We start from the raw sequence: 21,688 nt of genomic DNA on the forward strand, positions 1-21,688 counted from the left end.
TTTGAGATATTGCCTACAGTCTCAAGATCAGAATATTTAAATAATTAAATAAATGTTTATTTTATAATAATTTACATTTTTACTCTTTTTGGTATGTTATCTAAGCATCATTATATTTTTATAATCTTCAGATTATTTATAAGATGGCAATCAATAAGTGAACCACATATTATTTCTCAGTATGGTTACAAACTATGTTTTTTTCTTTTTTGTGCTTTTTTCCCACCACATCTGAACCTCAAATATGACCATCTCTTAGCTTTCTTCTCCCTAGTAAAATAACCATAGTGACAAGAATAATAATTGAATATATATGGGTATGCCTATATAGATAGAAAGATTAATAAGATAAATATAGAAAGATATACTTTTATGACTTAAGCTACCTTGCAAATTGTATTCCCTGACCCCTACTGCCCCCCAAGGAATAAAATGTGTTGGTATTGAAAATCTTAGGTCATTGGTTTGATCTGTTTGATTGTTTATTTGGCTGATTGGTTTATTTATTAATAATAACTAACATTTATAGTTATAATAGAAAAAGGCCCCCAAGCTAGTATCATCATTTCGTAGATTTTCCCTTCAACCAGATACTTATACTCTAGTCAAAGACTATAAAATAAATAAATTTAAATTCATTAATATGGTCAAAAGAGAAATTAAAAGGGTAAAATGATCTGGAGAAGGGCATAATTTCTTTTCCTAATTTCTACCCTCATACCTCATTCATTTGTTTTATTAATTTATTTATTTGCGCCTGATTCAGCTAAAGACACTTCATCAAACGAATTTAGACTATGAATACAACTCTTCTTCAATATTAATTCAGTTCATATTCATCATCATTCAGTTTATTTTTATTTGGATTATGGTCTATATGGCTTCTGAAAAGAATATAGCATGGTAGGAACTAAGATAATACCCCTTTTTCAATGTCCTCAGAACCAGTGCAAGTTAGATGAATCATCTCATCTTGGGAGAAAAAAACATTTTGCAAAGTGCTGCACTATGAGTTTAAAGTATTGCAAGCACTGAGAACCTTTATTGGAAAATTTAAATGTGAATTTAAAAATATACAGTTAAGTTCTAGTGAAATAATTTTTTATAATAATGAATCATGCGTATTTTTCTACAGATTAGATAAGTGTCACATTGTTTTGGGGAAATGATTCATTGTCATTTGTGTTCAGACCTCTCCAGTCTAAGGAGTTAAAGTAATGATTTGTCACTGGTTTCTCCTTACTCTGTCTTTAGCATTAGTCTACTTATTGGAAATCTTTCTCTATTTCCCCATCTTTTGTGACCCATTGTTCTCAACCTACATTATTGATGTAACACTGGCCATATTGCCCTGTCATCTGGGCTTGACACTCTCATGCTTTTTCCTCCTATTTAATTGAAGTATGTCTAGCCTACATCTCTTATTCTTCCAAGGACTATCTGTGCTTTCCAAAAAATATATAATTAATAAATTCATCTGTGTTCATAGAAGTGTCCTGAATGATTCTTCTTATAAGTAATGTACAGTTATTAACAGAGGTCTTTAGAGGACACTAGCTACAAATTAGTCATGAAGATCATCATAATACACTTACGGGCAGAATCCTATATTACCTGGAAGAGAATGAGCTCAGTGTATCTATATATGCACAGAGATTATGTTTGGAACATAAAGCAGTGATTAGACAGAAAACCAGTGAAAACATGAGCGCGCCTGCTAACATACCTGTCTGCAGGTGGTGCTGGGGCCTCCATACCCTTGTGGACAATTAGATCTTCTGTGCCAGACCACCCAGCTGATAGAAAGTCTCTGTTGACTTGAGTGCAATCCCTCTAACCAGCTTGTCTCTGTCTCTGTGGCTCAAGAGGACCAGCTCCTCGAGGACTCCCTGGGTAATCCAGAGCCATGGGGACTAGGAACAAGCAGGAAAACCAGTTATAAGAAAGGGACTTCTGCTGGCCACTGGTTGTGGGACACAAGATCTAATGTGTTCATGAGATGGAGTTCCAGGAGCACAGCCACCTCTGCAGCAGGCAGGCCAAGGAGTGTGACATTTCCAGGTAAGGGCACTTCTCTACTCCCTCATTCAGAGAAAGCCCGAATACTTACGAGCAAGCGGAATAAGGCAATACGAATCATAGGGAGATGTACACCTAGGACCTTGGGGCAAGAAAAGAAAGAACATAGGAAGTGATTTAGGTATTAGATGTATCTTTCCCCTCTGCCTATGTGTCAAGCTCTACCTTAGCTTCCATTTTGGTTATTTTAAACACTTCAATATAAAAATTTCAAAGGTTTGAAATTGCCCCTTGTAAGACTTAAAAAATTCAATTTTGGGAAAAATTCTCTCTCTTCAGATTGTGGTTGTCATGTGCAACAGGTATAAATAAGGTGTATAATAAGGTATCTTGTATCAGATTATGTTTTACTTGTGACCATAATGTACATCATGTGCAAACACACAAAATAATCACATTATCTAATCAAAGAGAAATATAAGCGTATGGCTACAAATTAATGAATTTTACTAAATAATTTTATATCTAAGATAGTGTCCCCTTTAAAAATCAGTTATTCACATTTGTACTATTTGGCTTTCAATTCTTTTTTCATATATTAAATCCTTTTTAAAAGTCAATATTTGCCATTATGTGTAATAAATACAATTTGTCAGTGTCTGTAAAGGCATCGCAAAGATGTTCTTGTAATGTTTTACTTGGGCACTACTTTGAAAGTGAAAGCACTCAATACTTAAATTTTGTGGTATTGTTGTTTATTTTTAAAATTATTCATGTTAATCATCTCATTTTGCACACAACATAGTATTTACTTTAGCTAATTGAGACAAATTTCTGATTGAGTTTGAAAATCAACTATGTATGAATTCTACCTAGATTTTTTCCAAAAATCTGACCTTGAATTTGCAGTCTTTGGTTAGTTGTTTACAATATTTAATTAATTTTAACTTCAGTTTTGAACATTTATACTAATTATTCAGAAATATGAATTGTCAGAGTTCTGAACTTCTTTTCCCAATTATTTATAGTACCTAAAAATATTATTTATGTTAATAACTGTATGTTCCGCTTTTTACTATCCACACTGCTAAATATGATAATATATATGAAAGGTATCAGCTTAAACAAAACACAGAACATTGTTCTTTGTAGCATCACAAGGCCCATTGATTTGATCAAAGATTATCCCCACACCAGCTGCAAATTTGAGTCAAAGTTGCCTTGTTGAGTCCATTTAGGGCACTTCATATTATGATTTCACTGAGTTTATAGGCAGTTTTCAAGCAGGGCTCAGCTGGTTGTGAAAGCCGCCAGATGTCTTGAAGAGACTGTTGAAGAAAATATGGCAGGCTTCGCTGTATGACAAGTTACACTTGCCCTTCTGCTGACATATTCACTGTGACAGGATAAGAGGCTTTCCAGGGGAAGCAGCAACTACTCAGTAATGTTAGCAGTGTTAAGATTCATGTAGCTGAATATCTAACTCAGACGGGTCTAAAGACAGGTAATTTGTATCACAGGGTTTGTCTTCTGTAAGTCATTTTTATCTAATTCAAATGAAAACTGAGTTGATTAGTTTTACTCCAATAGCCATGGATGGCACTTTCAAGCTATTTCTAAAGCACCTCATCTATTCTGAAACCAGGCAAGTTTGCAAAATACTTATTACTTTTTTCTTTTTAATGTAAATGGATGATTATTGATGACTATGTTTTGTTGAGAATGAGTTGGAAGTTTTGTGGTATATTACATAAATTTGGAATATATAGTATGTCATAAAGAAAGATATATAAACTTTTCTCTACTCCATCCACCCTGAGGACATCATAGGCCCTGCCAATTAGCATTCTTACTATACCAAAAATTTAACAACCTGTTATCTTTTTGAGTATAATTCCTTATTTGTTTTAAACTATTTCAAATAAATAAGATACTGTTTAAAAAGTATAAATATATGTTAGGACTGGCCCTTGTTCCATGACTGACAAAGAGTAAAACAAACCATTTATATCTTTGTAGCCAAAGTCCCCATGTATAAAGTAAAATAACATGAAGTTTAGGCATAAGAAATAATTATTAAGTCAAGAAATCTTTGCCTTTTAATTAGACATTGTGTTTTTAAAGCAATAAAAATAATATAGCCTTAAAATGTATACTGGTTTTGCATATATATTAGTACTAATCAATTGAAATTTTTTATAAATGTCTAGCATCTGGTTCTTTTTCTGGGAAATAATTCACTCAAGTTTATTTTCAAATTTTCTGTATGTTTGTATATATAAGTATATGTTCATGTGAATGTATACATGCACATAGTTGTGTCAATATACTTAAATATTTACAAAAACAGATGTGTATATGTATATACACATAAATAAAAATTAATATGATGTAGCATTCTTATAGTGGTTCAGTTATTCTTGTATATACAATGGCAAGTATATTTTATTGGTATTATATGGATTCTCTTTCTCTAAACATAAATTTTTCTTTTATTTCCAAACTAGAGAATACTATATCACTATGGTTAAATGGGTAAGCAATACCAAGACGGTGGTGAGATGGTTAAATCGACCTCAGAACATCTCCATTCTCACAGTCTGTGAGACCACTACTGGTGCTTGTAGTAGAGTGAGTATAATTTACTTTTCTTTCATGCTTTAAATGAAGTGGTTTATCCTCCCTTATAAGGGAAATCAGGAAATCCTTTGTACAAAGCCTCTAATATCAACTTCCAAAGGTACTAGGGAAAGAGTATATACTTTAATCCATAAAGTTTCTAAACTTTGAAGTGATCAGTATTTATGATAAGCGGAAGAGAACAAACTGAGCTTTTAAAAAATACATGAATTCTTATTTGGCATAAAGGATAGTCTCAGTCACATTAGCTTCATTCTCAAATACAGGATTTCTCTCCATATTTTGTCTTTGATTAACTTGAGAATATAAGAAGCTTGTTTCCTATCTTCTTTAAACATATTCCATTTTTTCTTTAGATTATAGTAGCTTTATAAAATAACAGTGTTTCTGTCCTAACATTAAGTAAAAATAGTAAAAAATAATTGGTTCTTGAACCACTCTACTTTGAAAGCAGGTTATATTTTAATTTCTAAAATAAGTTTTTATAAACTTGGTAGTAAATTCAATGTGTTATTTTTAAGGTTCTTGGTAGAGGAAACAGTGTAATCTGTTTAAATTGTTATATTATACACATAGTACTTTAGTAAAAGATTCCCAGATTATTTCATAACTGAATTTTCAAATGTATGCCCTGGAAAAGAGTAAATTTTACCAGACTAGTCTTTCTGCTCTAAACAACTATAAAACTGTACAAAATATATAAGATAATTGTTTTCAGATATTGGACAATAGGAGGATCAGGGCCACAAATACTGAAATAAAGTAAATGCACAAGATCAACCTTTCTGTAACTTTCTATTTCCAACACATTGAGACCACAGGGCAAGGAGATGGGGCCTAAGCAAAGCACAGAGATCTAGGTAATCTAAGTAGGCAGAGAGAATCTGAGTTGAGGTATTGTGGTGATGGGAATTCATAGGACAGGTACCACAGAAGTTGGAGCTATATAGAAAAGGACTCCAGCAATCTATGGAGAGGACCCCTTGAGTCTTTGGCTCAATGCTTAATTGTGCACACACACAACGTGCCTCCATATTGCCTTGGAGAAAACAACTACTAGAGATTTTTGCGGCAAAGGAAGGCTACCGGTTGCACAGTGCTTACAGACACTGGATTTCTGAAAAGCTATAGTGGAGAGATCTCACTGAAAATCCTGAGCATTGAACTCAGAGCCCAAAAGAAAGCACATCAGAAGTAGGTCTATTTTAGACCCCTTCTAATGAGCCTTTAAATTATACTTTGAAGGAATCAAATTCATTTACATATAAATTATCTATCAGAATGAAGTTTGGCTTTTTAAAAGGAAAATGAAAATTTTAAAAAGACTCTCAATAAGGTAGGATATACAATCAATCACATAATCAAAATGTACTATATATGTAAAGTAGAAAATATAACCTACTTACCTCCCTCAAAAATATTCAATAGAAACAGACCTACAAAGGATAGCCATGTTGGAATACATAGTTGGATACATAGTTAAGGTGAGGGACATCCTATATACCCTGATTTGATCACTGTACATTGTATACATTCTATCAAAATATCACATGTACCCAATAAATATGTACAATTATTATCTATTAATCAATTAAATTTTTTAAAAGGTATAATTTATGTACAATGAAATGAAGAAATCTTAAATGGGCAGTTAAATCAGTTTTAACAAATGCCTGCATCCCACAGTGCACACCTCATCAAGTATAGAATGTTTCTATCATCCCAGAAAGTTCCTTTGTGATCCTTTTTAATTAATCTCAATCCCCAGTGGCAAACACTGGCCTGATTTCTATCACAATATATTAATTGTTCATGTTTATAAACTTCATATAAATGGAATTATATAACATAAAATGTATTGGAAATATATTTAACAGCATAAAGAAATGAATAGCCCTTGTTAGTAGATAAATGTAAACTTTAAAAACAGAAACAGGAACCAGAAATTTTGAACTTTGAAACTATGTTTGAAATTTAAAAAATTGACTAGATAGCCTTCATAACAGATTAGGTAATGTTGCACTATGGGAAATAGAAACAATTAAAATTTAAGCCCTTGGGATGGGTGAAAGGTTTAAAAATGAATAAAGTATCAATTACCTATATTACAATATGAATTGGTATAAATGTGAAATTATAAACACAGAAGGCAAGGTTTAAGATATTGGGGCAGGTAAAAATTAAGAAATAATGACTTAGATTTTCCTAAATTCAATGAAAAAGCACTAATTTATGTGTCCAAGAAGTTAGCAAAACTCAAACAGGATAAAAACAAAGAAACAATACCTGGACATATACTCAAAGTATTGAAAACCAGAGATTAAAAGCAAAAATTTTAAATCAATCTGAGAGAGAAAAACACATTACATACTATAATTGCCCATGTTTCATTAGAAACAATGTAAGCCAGAAAGCAATGGAATGTTATTTTTAGGGCTGAAAAGCAAAACCCCCAAAACAATGTCAAACTAGAAGACTATAACCTGTGAAAATATCTTTAAAAAATGAAGACAAAGACATTTTAAGATAAATAAGAATTCAGATAATTTATCACAAGTAGAACTGTACTACAAGTGATATGAAATGAAATTATATTTAGGTTGAAGAAATGACTGCAGATAGAAGCTCAAATCTAAATGAAAAAATGAAAGGTATGATAAGTGGTAAATATGTGTGTAAATGTAAATTACTCTTCCTAGTGTTTAATTCTTCAAAAATGTGACTAATTACTTAAGCAAATTAAAATAGTATATGGTAAAGGTACTGTAAGATATTAACAGTCATTTCATAATGATATAGTGTAGATTGATTAGGAAGATATAACAATTCTAAATATCTATGCACCGATTAATAAAGATTCAAAATAAGTAAAATTTGACAAAATGAAAGAAGAAATAGAAAAAATGATACTTGAAGATTTTTGTATTTCTTTCCACATATTTGATGGAACAATTAGTCAAAAATATCTGTGAATTTAACAAAGATTTGGACAATACTATCAACAACTTAACCAAATTGATATTTAGAAAACATTTTATCCAACAACTGCAAGATAAACACTATCTTTAAGTGCTAAAATAATCATCACAAGGCTTCAGATAACTGAAATCAAGCAGAGTATATTTTTTGATCACAGGAATTAAATTTGATCTGGGAAATCACTAAATAATTAGAAATCTAACAAAAAACAAGCTCTTAAATAACTCATGGGTTAAGAACAAATCACAACAGAAACTGAAAACTCCTATAAACTGAAACATAATGAAATCACATGTCCAAATATGTCAATGAAGGAAAGTGGTGATTAAAGTATAACTTATATCTTTCAGTGTTCATCAACAGATGAAAGGGTAATGAAAATGTTTTATGTATACACAATGAACTACTATTCAGCCTTAAAAATAGAAATTTTGTCATTGACAACTATATGAATAAACCCTGGGAGACATTACACAGAAATACAAATACTATATGACTCACTTATATGTGGAATCTAAAAAAAGTAGAACTCATAGAAGTATAGAGTAGACATATGTTTATCATAGTACAATTCACACTTGGAAAGATAGGGAATCAAACTAAGTGCCCATAAACTTAGTGGATAAGTGGATAAACGAAATGTGTACCATGGAATACTACTCAGCCATGAAAAAGAATGAAGTAATGTCTTTTGCAGCAAGCTGGGTGGAACTAGAAAGCATTATCCTAAGCGAAGTACCTCAGGAATGGAAAAAAAATACCACCTGTACTCCTTTATAAGTGGAGTTAAGTGATGGGTATACATGGTCATATAGAGTAGTATAATAGACTTTGAAGACTCAGAAGAGGAAGAGTAGAATGGGTGAGGGATCAAAAAATACCTGTCCTGGTACAATGTATACTATTCTAGTGACAGGTACACTAAAAAGGCCCTGAATTCATTATGCAATTCATCCATGTATCAAAAAATCACTTGTACCCCCTAAATTTATTGAAATTTTAAAAAAAAGTAAAAAACAAGCATAGGATAGAAATGTTGTTGCCAGAAGTTGAAGTGAGAAGATATTGGTCAAACGTACAAAGTTTTAGGTAGAGAAAGGAATAAGTTTTTGAGATCTATTGCCCAGCATGGTAACTATAGTTAATAATATTATAATGTGTATTTCAAAAGTGCTGAGAGTAGATTTTCAATGTTTGCACCACACACAATAAAATGGTAAGTAGGTGAGGTGATAGGTATGTTAATTAGCTTGATTTAATATTCTATAATGTATACATATCAAAACATTATATGTGCTACTACATAAATATACATGATTATTATTTGTTAATGAAAAGAAAAAATAAAACAAAGGAAAAATATATAAAATAAATAATGAACTCTAACTTAAGAATCTAGAAAAAGAAATGCAAATTTACCTCAAACTAATTAGAGAAAAAGAAATAAGAAACATAAGAGCACAAATTAATAAAACAAAAAAACTCTACAGAAAAGTCAGTGAAAGCAAAAATTGTTTCTTTACAAGAGTAATAAAATTGATAAATCCTTACTTGTACTGATGAGGAAAAACCCCACAAATTACCAATTTCAAGACTAAAAAGGGACATTACTATGGACTCTATAAATATTAAAAAGATAACAAGGAATTAGAATTCCAATAAATTCTCAAATAGATGATATGAACAAATTTGTTGAAAGACACAAATCAACAAAATAGAGTATAGGAGGGTATATCATCAAAATGTCTGACTAGAGGTGCCCAGCACTGGTCTCCACAGAGAAGAAGCAAAACATGAAGTCATTGACCACATGTTGAATAGAGCACGTATGGGAGACCTCTGGAATTCAGGAGGGAAATGAGAGGGCCCCTCTGAGGCATGGAAAATTGAGATGATAGCATAGAGAGGGGAATGAATTAGCTTGTAGGGATCAACCTGGAGCCATGTGAAACACTCCACTGTGAGAAAAGGTAAGTGAGAGATCGCTAATAGTCCACAGTCTCACCACAGAAACCTGCAATCCTAGCTATAGGAGAACCCCTTGGCTGCCAAAGGCTCTGAGCCCAGTATAGGGAACTGTTTGGAGACCACATAACTCTGTGGTCCCCACCTCTTGGACCATGGACTGGTATTGGTCAGTGGCCTGTTAGGAACTGGGCCACACAACAGAAGGTGAGCAGTGGGAGAGCAAAGCTTCACCTGTATTTATAGCCACTTCCCATTGCTCACATTTCTGCCTGAGCTCTGCCTCCTGTAAGATCAGTGGCACATTAGATTCTCATAGGAACACAAACCATACTGTAAACTGCACATGTGAGAGATCTAGACTGTGCACTCCTTGTGAGTATCTAATGCCTGATGATCTGAGGTGGAGTTGAGGCAGTGATGCTAGTGCTGAGGACTGGCTGCAAATACAAATTATCATTAGCAGAGAGGTTTGACTGCACAATAAATTCAATGCACTTGAATCATCCTGAAACCATTCTCCCCACCCCAGTCTATGGAAAAATTGTCTTTCATGAAAAGAGTCCCTAGTGCCAAAAAGGTTGGGGACCACTGACGTAACTACATTGTCCCCTAGAGGGAATTCATGCTGGATTCTTCCCACTCCCTGAAACTCAAGCTACTATTTTATAGCACCATTTGGGAAGTAGCTATAACACCAGACTCTGACTTGCCTTAAACCCTAATAACCCCAGCATCTGTAGATCCCTAGGACACCATTTTCATACCTCCACATCTACTCAGAGGACTGCAGCATCATGACACCAGCTGGACTCAGTGGTGCAGCCACACCACTAGCACTCAAGCCCATGCAGTGCCCTACACCCCAGGGGATAGGAGATTCAGCACATCAGAGAGGCTGTCCACAGGAAATAGAAAGCTGAAGCATGCAATTTTCAAAGCCTGAGAACTATCTTTCTGAGGATGCCACCTCACTGAGAATGACCTGATCCCTCCAGAATGGGGCCACTGCACACCCACATATGCTGCCTGGAGACTCACAACCTGGATTTCCTGGGCCACTTCCCCTGCTGCCACCGCAGGCATCCATGCATGACACCTGTTGGCCCAAGGAGAAGCTTGCCCATGGCCCACTACCACTACTGCTAAAGCCTGTGCCAACTGCCCAAGGGCCCAAGGACCAGTCTGCCAAGGTCAGCCACCTCAACAGCTGGTACCTGAGTGCTTCCCAGAGGCCTGAGGACCGCCCTTCTCCAACACCGCAATCCCCATCCAAGTATCAACACAGCCTCCACAAACAACTACAGCCTAAGCCACTGATGAACCACAAACACTGGTGATGTTGATTATATTAATAGCTGAAGAAATCATAATTGATACTACACTGTGATGCTATCCAGTACCAAAGCCAAAGTACCCTGCCCAATTGACATTACAGATACATTACAGAAAAGGTTGTTCCCTAGGAAAATTACTCCCTAAAATCGGAAGAAGTGACTATTACATCAGATGTACATACATCAGTGTAAGGATACGAGAAACATGAAAAAGCAAGGAAGCATGATACCTCCAAAGGAACACAATAAGTCACTAGTAACAGACCCCAATAAAAAGGAAATATATGAACTGCCTGAAAAGGAATTCAAAATAATAATCTTAAAGAAAATCAGTGATATACGAGAGAATACAGACAGACAATTCAACAAACTCAGGAAAATAATTCTTAATCTAAATGAGAAATTCAACAGAGATTGATATCACAAAAATGAAGCAGACATAAATTTTGTACCTGAAAAATTCAAATGATGAAATGAAATATACAGTTGAGAGCTTCAATAATAGACTAAATCAAGCAGAGAAAGAATTTCTGAAGTTGAAGACAAGACTTTTGAGACAAACCAGTCAGACAAAAAGGAAAAGAAAGAATAAAAAAGAATGAGGAAAACCTACAAGACATCTGAGTTACAATTACAATTAAGCAAAAAAAAAAAAAGTGTATTATGGGAGTTAGGAATGAGAAAAGATGAAAATGAGAGAAAGCATAAAAAACCTATTTAATGAAATAATAGCTGAAAAATTCCAAATTTTGGGAGAAATATGGTCATCCATATAGAGGAGTTCAAACATCCCCACAGAGATTCAACTCCAGAATGTCCTCTCCAAGGCATAATACAGTCAAACCTAAAGTCAAAGACAAAGAATTGCAGCAAGAGGAAAGCATCAAGTCACATATAAGGGCAAACCCATCATACTAACAACAGATTTCTTAGCAGAAGCTTTACAGGCCAGGAGAGAATGAAATGACATACCCAAGTGCTGAAAGAAACAAGTGTCAGTGAACAATACTATACCCAACAAAGCTATCTTTCAGAAATGAAGGAGACATAAAGTCTTTCGCAGATAAGCACAAACTGAGGGAATTCATCACTACTGGACCAACCCTACAAAAAAATGCTTACATAAGTCCTATATCTGGAAGCAAAGGTTGACATTTACCATCATGAAAACACTCAGAAATATAAAACCCACTAGTAGAGCAAATATACAAATAAAAAAAAAGGAATCAAACATAATCATTACAGAAAACCAGCAAACCACAAAGACAAACAATAAGAGAGGAAGAAAGGAGCAAAAGACTTGCAAAACAAGCAGAAGTAAATGTATAAAATGACAGGAGTAAGTCCTCACCTATTAATAACAACCTTGAATGTAAATGGCTTAAATTCCCCAATTAAAAGGTGTAGACTGGCTGAATATATCAAAGAAAACTACAGACCACTACCCCTTATGGATATAGATGAGAAAATGCTCAACAAAATTTTAGCAAATCAAATCCAACAGCACATCAAAAAAATAATTCATCATGACCAGGTAGGCTTTATCCCAGAGACGCAAGGCTGGTTCAACATAGGTAAATCTATAAGTGCAGTTTACCACATAAATAAAAGCATGGACAAAGACCATATGATTCTCTCAGTAGATGCAGAAAAAACGTGTGACAAAATCCAGCACACCATTATGATAAAAATTCTTAAGAAAATAGGCATAGATAGGACATATCTTAAAATTATTAAGGCCATATATGATAAACCCACAGCCAATATCATACTGAAGGAGAAAAACTGAAAACATTCCCACTTAGAACTGAAATCAAACAAGGTTGCCCACTGTCTCCACTTCTGTTCAACATAGTGCTGGAAGTCCTTGCCAGAGCAATCAGCCAAGAGAGGGAAATTAAGGGCATCCAAATGGGGGCAGAAGAGATCAAACTTTCACTTTGCTGATGATATAATATTATATCTAGAAAACCCCAAGGTTTCAACCAAGAGACTCCTAGAATCTATAAATGAATTCATTAAAGTATCAGGATACAAAATCAATGCACATAAATCAGTGACATTCATATATGCCAATAGCAGTCAAGCTGAAAATCAAATAAAAAATGCAGCACCTTTTACAATAGCTTCAAAGAAAATTGAATAGGTAGGAATATATTTAATGAAAGAGGTGAGAGACATATATAGGGATAACTATGAAACAATAAGAAAAGAAATTGTACAAGATGTAAACATGGAAAAATATAACTTGCTCAAGGACTGGCAAAATCAATATTGTTAAAATGCCCATACTACCTAAAGTGATCTACAGAATCAATGCAATACCTATCAAAGTACCATCATCATTCTTTTCAGATCTAGAAAAAATAATTCTATGCTTTGTATGGAACCAGAAAAGACCTTGTAAAGCCAAAACAATCTTAAGCAAAAAGAACAAACTGAGAGGTATCAGTGTACCAGACATCAAGCTTAACTACAAGGCTATAGTAAACAAAACAGCATAGTACTGGCACAAGAACAGAGCTGAGAACCCAGAAATAAAACATCCACATATTGTCATCTAATCTTTGACAAAACAGACAAAAATATACACTGGGGAAAAGAATCTCTTTTCAATAAATGGTGCTGGGAAAAGTGGATAACTACATGCAGAAGATTGAAACTTGATCCCCAACTCTCACCTCTTACAAAAATCAGCTCACAATGGATAACAGACTTAAACCTAAGGCATGAAACCTTAAGAATTCTAGAAGAAAATGTAGGGAAGACTCTTTTAGACATTGGCCTAGGCAAAGAATTTATGAAGAACACCCCCAAAGCAATCACAGCAGTAACAAAAATAAATGGGACGTGATCAAATGAAAAAGTTTCTGCACAGCCAAGGAAACTATGAGTAAACCACATAGAGAGCCTACAGAATGAGAGAAAATATTTGTTTCTATACATCTAATAATGGGCTGATAGAAAGAATCTATATAGAACTCAAAAAAATCAACAATAAAAATCAAACAATTCCATCAATAAATGGGCAAAGAACATGAACAGAAACTTTTCAAAAGAAGGTAGAATAATGGCCAGCAAACATATAAAACAATGCTCAACATCTGTAATCATAAAGGAAATGCAAATCAAAACCATACTGAGATATCACCTAACTTCCATGAGAATGGCCTTTATCAGAAAGTCCCAAAACAACAAATGCTGGGAAGGATATGGAGAGATAGGGACACTCTTACACTGCTGGTAGGACTGCAAATTAGTACAGCTCCTGTGCAAAATAATTTGGAGATACTTCAAAGAGGCATCTACCCAAAGGAAGAAAAGATGTTCTATGATAAAGACATCTGCACTTGAATGTTTATGGCAGCACAATTAACTATTTCAAGAATGTGGAAACAACCCAAGTGCCCTTTAGTTCATAAGCAGATTGATAAAATGTGGTGTATGTATACTATGAAATACTACTCAATTATAAAAAACAATGGTGATCTAGCACCTCTTATATTATCCTGGATAGAGCTTTAGCCCATTCTCCAAAGTGGGGTATCACAAGAATGGAAGAATTAGCACCACGTGTACTCTCCATCAAATTGGTACTAACTGATCAACAATAAGATGCTCACATGGTAGTAATATTCACTGGGTGTTGGGGGGTGAGGGGTGGGTAAAATCACAACTAATGGATGCAGTGAGCATTGTATGGGGAAAGGCACACCTCTAGCCCTGGCTTGGGTGAGGCAAAGTCAGCACTTGTAACCAAAATGTTTGTACCCCATAATATCCTGAAATTTAAAAAAAAGAGTCAACTATATGCTTCCTATGTAAGAGACTCACTTTACCTGTAAAGACACACACAGACCGAAAATAAAGGGTTAGAAAAAATATTCCATGACAGTGAAAAACAAAAATGTGAAGGATTAGCTATACGCATATCATAAAATATACATTTTAAGTCAAAGACATAAAAAAGAGAAGAAGAAGGTCATTGTATGGTGATAAAGGGGCTAATACAGGAATAGGATGTAACACTTGTAAATATATATTCATCCAACACCAGAAACCCCAGATATGTACAGGAAATATTAGTAGATCTAAAGAGAAATAGACATCAACAATAATAAGAACTTGAACATCCCACTTTTAGTATTGAACAGATCATCCAGACCAAAGGAAACATCAGACTTAAACTTCACTATAGACAAAATATTCGTAACAGACATTTACAGAATATTTTACCTAATGGCCACAGAATACACAATCTTCTCATCAACACATGAAACATTTTCTAGGATAAACAATATATTAGGCCACAATACAAACCTCAAAAATATTAAAAAAATGAAAATCATATCAAGTATCTTCTCAGACCACAATGGAATAAAAGTGGCAATCAATAACAAGAGGAATTCTCGAATACATGAAAATACATGAAATTATATAATGCTCCTGAATGACCAACCATTGATTAAATGAAAAAAATAAATAAAAATATTTGTTGAAACAAATGAAACTGAAAATAAAAACGCAGCATACCAAAACCTATGGGATATAGTAAAAGCAGCACTATGAGGGAAGTTTATAGGAATAAATGCCTGCAACAAAAAAGTAGAAAGATTTCCATTAAACAACCTAATGATGTACAGTGAAGGGACTGGAAAAGCAGTAACAAACAAAACCAAAAATTAGTAGAAGGAAAGAAATAATAAATATCAGAGCAAACAAAATAAAATAGAGTCTAAAAAAGAATACAAAAAAATCAATGAAAAGAAAAGTTAGCTGTTTGAAAAGATAAAAAAATTGTTTGCTAGATTAAGAAAAAAAGAGAGAAGACCCAAATAAGTAAAGTCAGAAGCAAAAAAGGAGATTTTACAACTGATATTAAACAAATACAAGGATCAATAGAGACTATTATGAACAAATATATACCAATGAATTAGAAAACCTAGAGGAAAGGGATATATTTTTGGACACATATAACCTACCATGATTGAACCAGGGAGAAACAGAAAACCTGTACAGACCAATTATAAACAACAAGATTGAATCAGTATTAAAAAGTCTTTGTGCAAAAACAAAACCCAGGACCAGATGGCTTCACTACTGAATTCTATCAAACTTTTAAAGAAGAACTAACACCAATTCTTTTCAAACTATTCAAGAAATGAAAGGGGAGGGAATTCTTCCTAACTCACCATATGAAGGCAACATTACCCTGGCACTAAAACCAGATGAGGACACAACAAATAAAGGGTACTATAGGAAATATCCCTGATGAACATAGGTGCAAAAATCCTCAACAAAATACCAGAAAAATACTGAATCCAAAAACACGTCAAAAAGACAATATACGATGATCAAGTGGGACTTATCCTAGAAATGCAAGGATAGCTTACCACACATAAGTTAATAAATGTGATACATCACACCTACAGAATGAAGGATAAAAAATATATGGTTATCTCAGTAGATACAGAAAACACATTTAATAAAATATAACATCCCTTTATGATAAAAACTCTCAACATGTCATGTATAGAAGGACCATACACCAATACAATAAATGCCGTATATGACAAACACACAACTAACATCATACTGGATCAGGAAAAGCTGAAAGCCTTTCCTCTAAGAATTGGAGCAACACAAGGATTTTCACTATCATAACTCTTATTCAGCATAGTACTGGAAATCCTGGCCAGAACAATTAGGCAGAGAAAGAAATTAAGGGCAACCAATTGGAACAGAGGAAGTCACATTTTCCCTCTTTGCAGAAAACATGATTTTATATCTGTAAGAACCTAAAGACATCACCATACAAACACTTAGCTCTGATAAAAAAAAGTTTAGTAAAGTTGTAGGATACAAAATCAATGTATAAAAATCAGTAGTGTTTCTGTACACCAATAACAAGCTAGCTGAGAAAGAAATCAAGAAAGCAATTCCATAGGAATAAAATTTAGGCAAAGTGGTACAACATCTCTACAATGAAAACTCCAAAACACTGATAAAAGTAATTGAAAAGGAAACATAAAATGTAAAGTCATCCTATGCTCATGGATTGAAAGAATTAGTATTGTTAAAATGACCATACTACTCAAAGTAATCTACAGATTCAACACAATCCCTATGAAAATACCAATGACATTCTTCACAGAAATAGAAAAGAATCCTAAAATTTGTATGGAACCACATAGGATTCCAAATAGCCAAATCAGGACTGAGAAAAAAGAACACGCCTGTAATCCTAGCACTTTGGGAGGCCAAGGCGGGCGGATTGTTTGAGCTCAGGAGTGCGAGACCAGCCTGAGCAAGAGCGAGACCCCGTTTCTACTAAAAATAGAAAGAAATTATCTGGCCAACTAAAATATATATAGAAAAAATTAGCCGGACATGGTGGCGCATGCCTGTAGTCCCAGCTACTCGGGAGGCTGAGGCAGTAGGATCGCTTAAGCCCAGGAGTTTGAGGTTGCTGTGAGCTAGGCTGACGCCACGGCACTCACTCTAGCCTGGGCAACAGAGTGAGACTCTGTCTCAAAAAAAAAAAAAAAAAAGAACAAAGCTGAAGGCATCATACTACAAGGTGTTAAGGTATATACTACAAGCTATAGTAACCAAAACAGCTTGGTATTTGTATAAAAAGAGGTACTTAGACCAATGGAACAAAATAGAGAACCCATAAGTAAATCCATGTATTTACAGCCAACTGATTTTCAGCGGAGTCACCAAGAACATACATTAGGAAAGGGTAATCTTTTAAATAAATCTTGCTGAAAAAATTGGATGTCCATATGCAGAAAAGCTAACTAGAGCCCTATATCTCACCATATATGAAATTCAACTCAAAATGAAATACTTAACCATAAGCCCAAAACTATAAAACTGTTAGAAGAAACCATAGGGAAAACACTTTATGACATTGGTCTAGGCAAAGATTTTAAAAGCACATGCAAAAAAAAAAAGACCAATGGGACTATATCAAACTAACAAATTTCTGTACAACAAAGGAAACAATCAACAGAGTGAAGAAACAGCCTATATATTGGGAGAAAATATTTGCAAACTATTCATCCAACGAGGGACTAATATCTAATTATAAAAGGAACTCAAACAATGCAACAGCAAAGAAACAAACCAACTAACCCCCCAATAATGCAATTAAATATGTGCAGAGTAACAGCATTTTTCAAAAGAAGACATGCAAATAGCTAACAAACATGAAAAAATGCTCCATCATGAATTATCAGGGAAATGCAAACCAAAGCCACAACGAGATATCATGTCACCCCTATTAGAATGGTTATCATCAGAAGGATAAAACAAAACAAATGCTGGTGAGGATGCAAAGAAAAGGGAACTCTTGGCTGGGCGCGGTGGCTCACGCCTGTAATCCTAGCACTCTGGGGTGCCGAGTTGGGAAGATCGCTCGAGGTCAGGAGTTTGAGACTGGCCTGAGCAAGAGTGAGACCTCATCTCTACTAAAAAATAGAAAGAAATTATCTGGACAACTAAAAATATATAGAAAAAATTAGCTGATGGCACATCCCTGTAGTCCCAGCTACTCGGGAGGCTGAGGCAGGAGGATTGCTTAAGCCCAGGAGTTTGAGGTTGCTGTGAGCTAGCCTGATGCCACGGCACTCTAGCCTGGGCAACAGAGCGAGACTTTGTCTCAAAAAAAAAAAAAAAAAGAGAAAGGGGAACTCTTAAACACTATTGTTGGGAATGTAAATTAGTGCAGTCATTATGGGAAACAATATAGAGGTTTCTCAAAAAACTTAAAATAGAACTACCATATGTTTCCAGCAATCTTACTGCTAAGTATTTATCCAAAAGAAAGGAAATGGGTATATCAAATAGATACCTGCACCCACATGTTTATTGCAGCCCTATTCACAATTGTCAAGATATGGAATCAACTTAAATTTTGTCTATCAACTAATAAATAGATAAAGAAAATGTTGTATATATGTACAATAGATTGAATATGTACTATTCAACCATAAAAAGGAATGAAATTTTGTCATTCACAGCAACATGCGTAAGCCTAGAGAACATTATGTTAAGTGAAATAAGTGACTCAATAGAAAGTTAAATACCATATGTTCTTACTTATATGTGAGAGGTAAAAAAAAAGGAGCTTATAGAAGTAGAGAGTAGAATTGTGATTATTAGTGGCTTGGAAATGAGGGGATAGGGAGAAGCTGGTTAACAGATACGAAGTTATCCCTACATAGAAGGAATAAGGTCTAGTGTCCTGTAGCACTGAAGGGTGAATATGGTTAAGAGTAGTTTGGTGTATATTATTAAAAAATTATAAGAGAGGATTTTGAATGTTTATAACACAAAGAAATGGTAACTGCTCAAAGTGATGGCTGTACTAATTACACTAATTAACTAATCACACATTGCTTATATGTATCAAAATATTACTCTGTACTATTCCATAAATACATACCATTATTATGTGTCAACTAAAAATAACAGGAAAGTAAACGAGCAAAATGAATGTATGAAGAGGAAGAGGAAGAACTTTTGAATAATTTTATACCAATTAAAGAAATTTAATTTATAATTAGAAACCTCTCCAGGTTTCTAGAATCAAATGTATTCAGTGATAAATTCTATCAATTATTAAGGAATAAATGTGTCATTCCTTGTTTCAGTCCGTTCTGTGCTGCTATAGCAGCATCCCACAAACTGGATAACTTATAATGAGCAGAAATTTATTGGCTCACCGTTTTAGAGGCTGGGAAGACCAAGATCAAGAGGCTGGCATTTGGTGAGGACCTTCACACTGAGTCATCCCACAGTGGAAGGGCAGAGAGAGAAACAAAAGGGGGCAGAACTCATCTTTTCATAAGAAACCCACTCCCGTGATAACAAACCCACTCTCACGATAAAGTCATTAACCCATTCATGACAGCAGAGTCCTCGCGGTGTGAATACCTCTTAAAGATACCACCTCTTAATACTGGCAATTAAATTTCAGCATGAATTTGGGCACAGGGCAAATACTCAAACCATAGCGTTTTTACTCAGGAATATATGATAACATCCCTACATTCCCCAGAAAGTGAAGAAGAAAGAGCACTTTTCAATTTATTTTATGAGTTAAATAATATCGATATAAAAACTAGACAAGGACATTATAAGAAAGAACACTGGTTTCAAATAAAGTTAAACATAAATGTAAACATGGTATATATATTTTCCATATATAAACATACTCGGTAATTCTATTTCTATATACTTACATAAGAAATAAAAACATGTCTACCAAAGGATTTGTTAAAAAAAAAAAAAAGCCTTTAGAGAAGTTTTATTTACAATAGCTAAAATCTGGAGACTATTTAATTGTCCATTGACTGGCAATGGATACAAATAATGAGGCATATCTATACAGTGGAATTCTCAGCAATTTAAAAGGAATTGAAACAGTATGCTTATACACTCATATCAATATGAGTGACTCTCAAAAACATGTGATGTGAAAGAAACTTCACAATAAAGATTACATAATGTGTACATAATGCATGATTAAAATTATCTGAATGTCTAACACAGGCAAACATAATCTATGGGGAAAGAGATCAGAATAGCCTTTCTGGAACCTCTGGGAAGGGGCATGAGGGAGTCCTTTGAGCAACTATAAAGAAAGGTTCTATATCTTGATGGGATAAATGTGTCAAAAGCTAAGATCTATGCATTTCACTATAGGTGAAAATTTTTAAAACACTTTTTAAATAGTGTGTCAAAGAAGGAAATAAAGAGGCAGACATCTCTTTTTGAATGGAATGACAAGCATAGACATGGAAATGAGATAGTTGAAACAACCATTTACTTACCAGGTTTGGCTGATGCTTTTCACATTAAGCTTGTATTATTAGCAAATTTATCTCAGTCTCCTCTTTCATATGGCTAGATTATAGACTGACTGAAATATCTCCATTTATTTGTTAAAGTGTTCTTTATGGTTTCTAATGCAGCTGATTACTAAATCATTTAAAAATTGGCCTACGTTTATTTGAGTTAATCAGAGAAAGCCTAGCCTGTTACCTTCTCTATATAAGGATAATCTAAAGATTTTCATTACGTACAGGTAACTGTAAAGATAAATTAAAATGCTTCAATAGGAAATAGACATAATAATCTTATCAGATTATTGATTTGATACATTATTGATACTTTTTTTCTATTCCATGTATGGAGTTAAAAAGATTTTACTTTCTGCTATGTGAAATAATACGACAGAAATAGCGTGTGAAGTTTTAGGCTTTCATGGGTTCTAACAAAACTTGTTTGTACTAACCAGTAGTGGCATTGGTATCTATTTTATGTCTGTGTTTTACAGATACCAAGAATGGTTATTGCTGAGGTGTAAATAAAAAATCAAGGAATGATTCAAGTAGACGTTTTCCTGATGTCTGCATGTACCAAACATCTATTGAAAAAAATTCCCTGAAAAGTGAAAGTGGCCAAGTACAATGTTATAACAATATGAATTTAGGAAGGAAAAGTAGTATTAAAAAAACCTGCGAATAAATTATTATTATTAACACTTTGAAATGAGTACCTCTGCATATGAGAAAATCCCTAATATAGTGTTATTTAGTTTTCTTAAATTGAATACTTTTAATGTAGAATCATGTCTTTCAGAAAACTATGAGATATTTCATGTCATTGCATGCAAACAGTACTACTAAAACTTATTTTATGTACATACTTTTAACTTGGGAACAAATTAGTCTAAT

The 21,688-nt window shown here is 33.9% G+C and overlaps 1 protein-coding gene across 4 annotated transcripts in view; it reads left to right on the forward strand.

The window, feature by feature from the left end:
* DPP10 (dipeptidyl peptidase like 10) overlaps positions 1-21,688 on the forward strand; it is a 1,316,731-nt gene that overhangs the window by 1,221,533 nt on the left and 73,510 nt on the right. For all 4 annotated transcript variants that reach the window (XM_045558744.1, XM_045558743.1, XM_045558745.1 and 1 more), the window contains one exon: positions 4,527-4,650. In XM_045558744.1, the coding sequence (XP_045414700.1) occupies positions 4,527-4,650 (124 nt within the window). The remainder of the gene's footprint in view (positions 1-4,526; positions 4,651-21,688) is intronic.

Source organism: Lemur catta, chromosome 8, assembly GCF_020740605.2.
Source record: "Lemur catta isolate mLemCat1 chromosome 8, mLemCat1.pri, whole genome shotgun sequence".
Taxonomy (NCBI): domain Eukaryota; kingdom Metazoa; phylum Chordata; class Mammalia; order Primates; family Lemuridae; genus Lemur; species Lemur catta.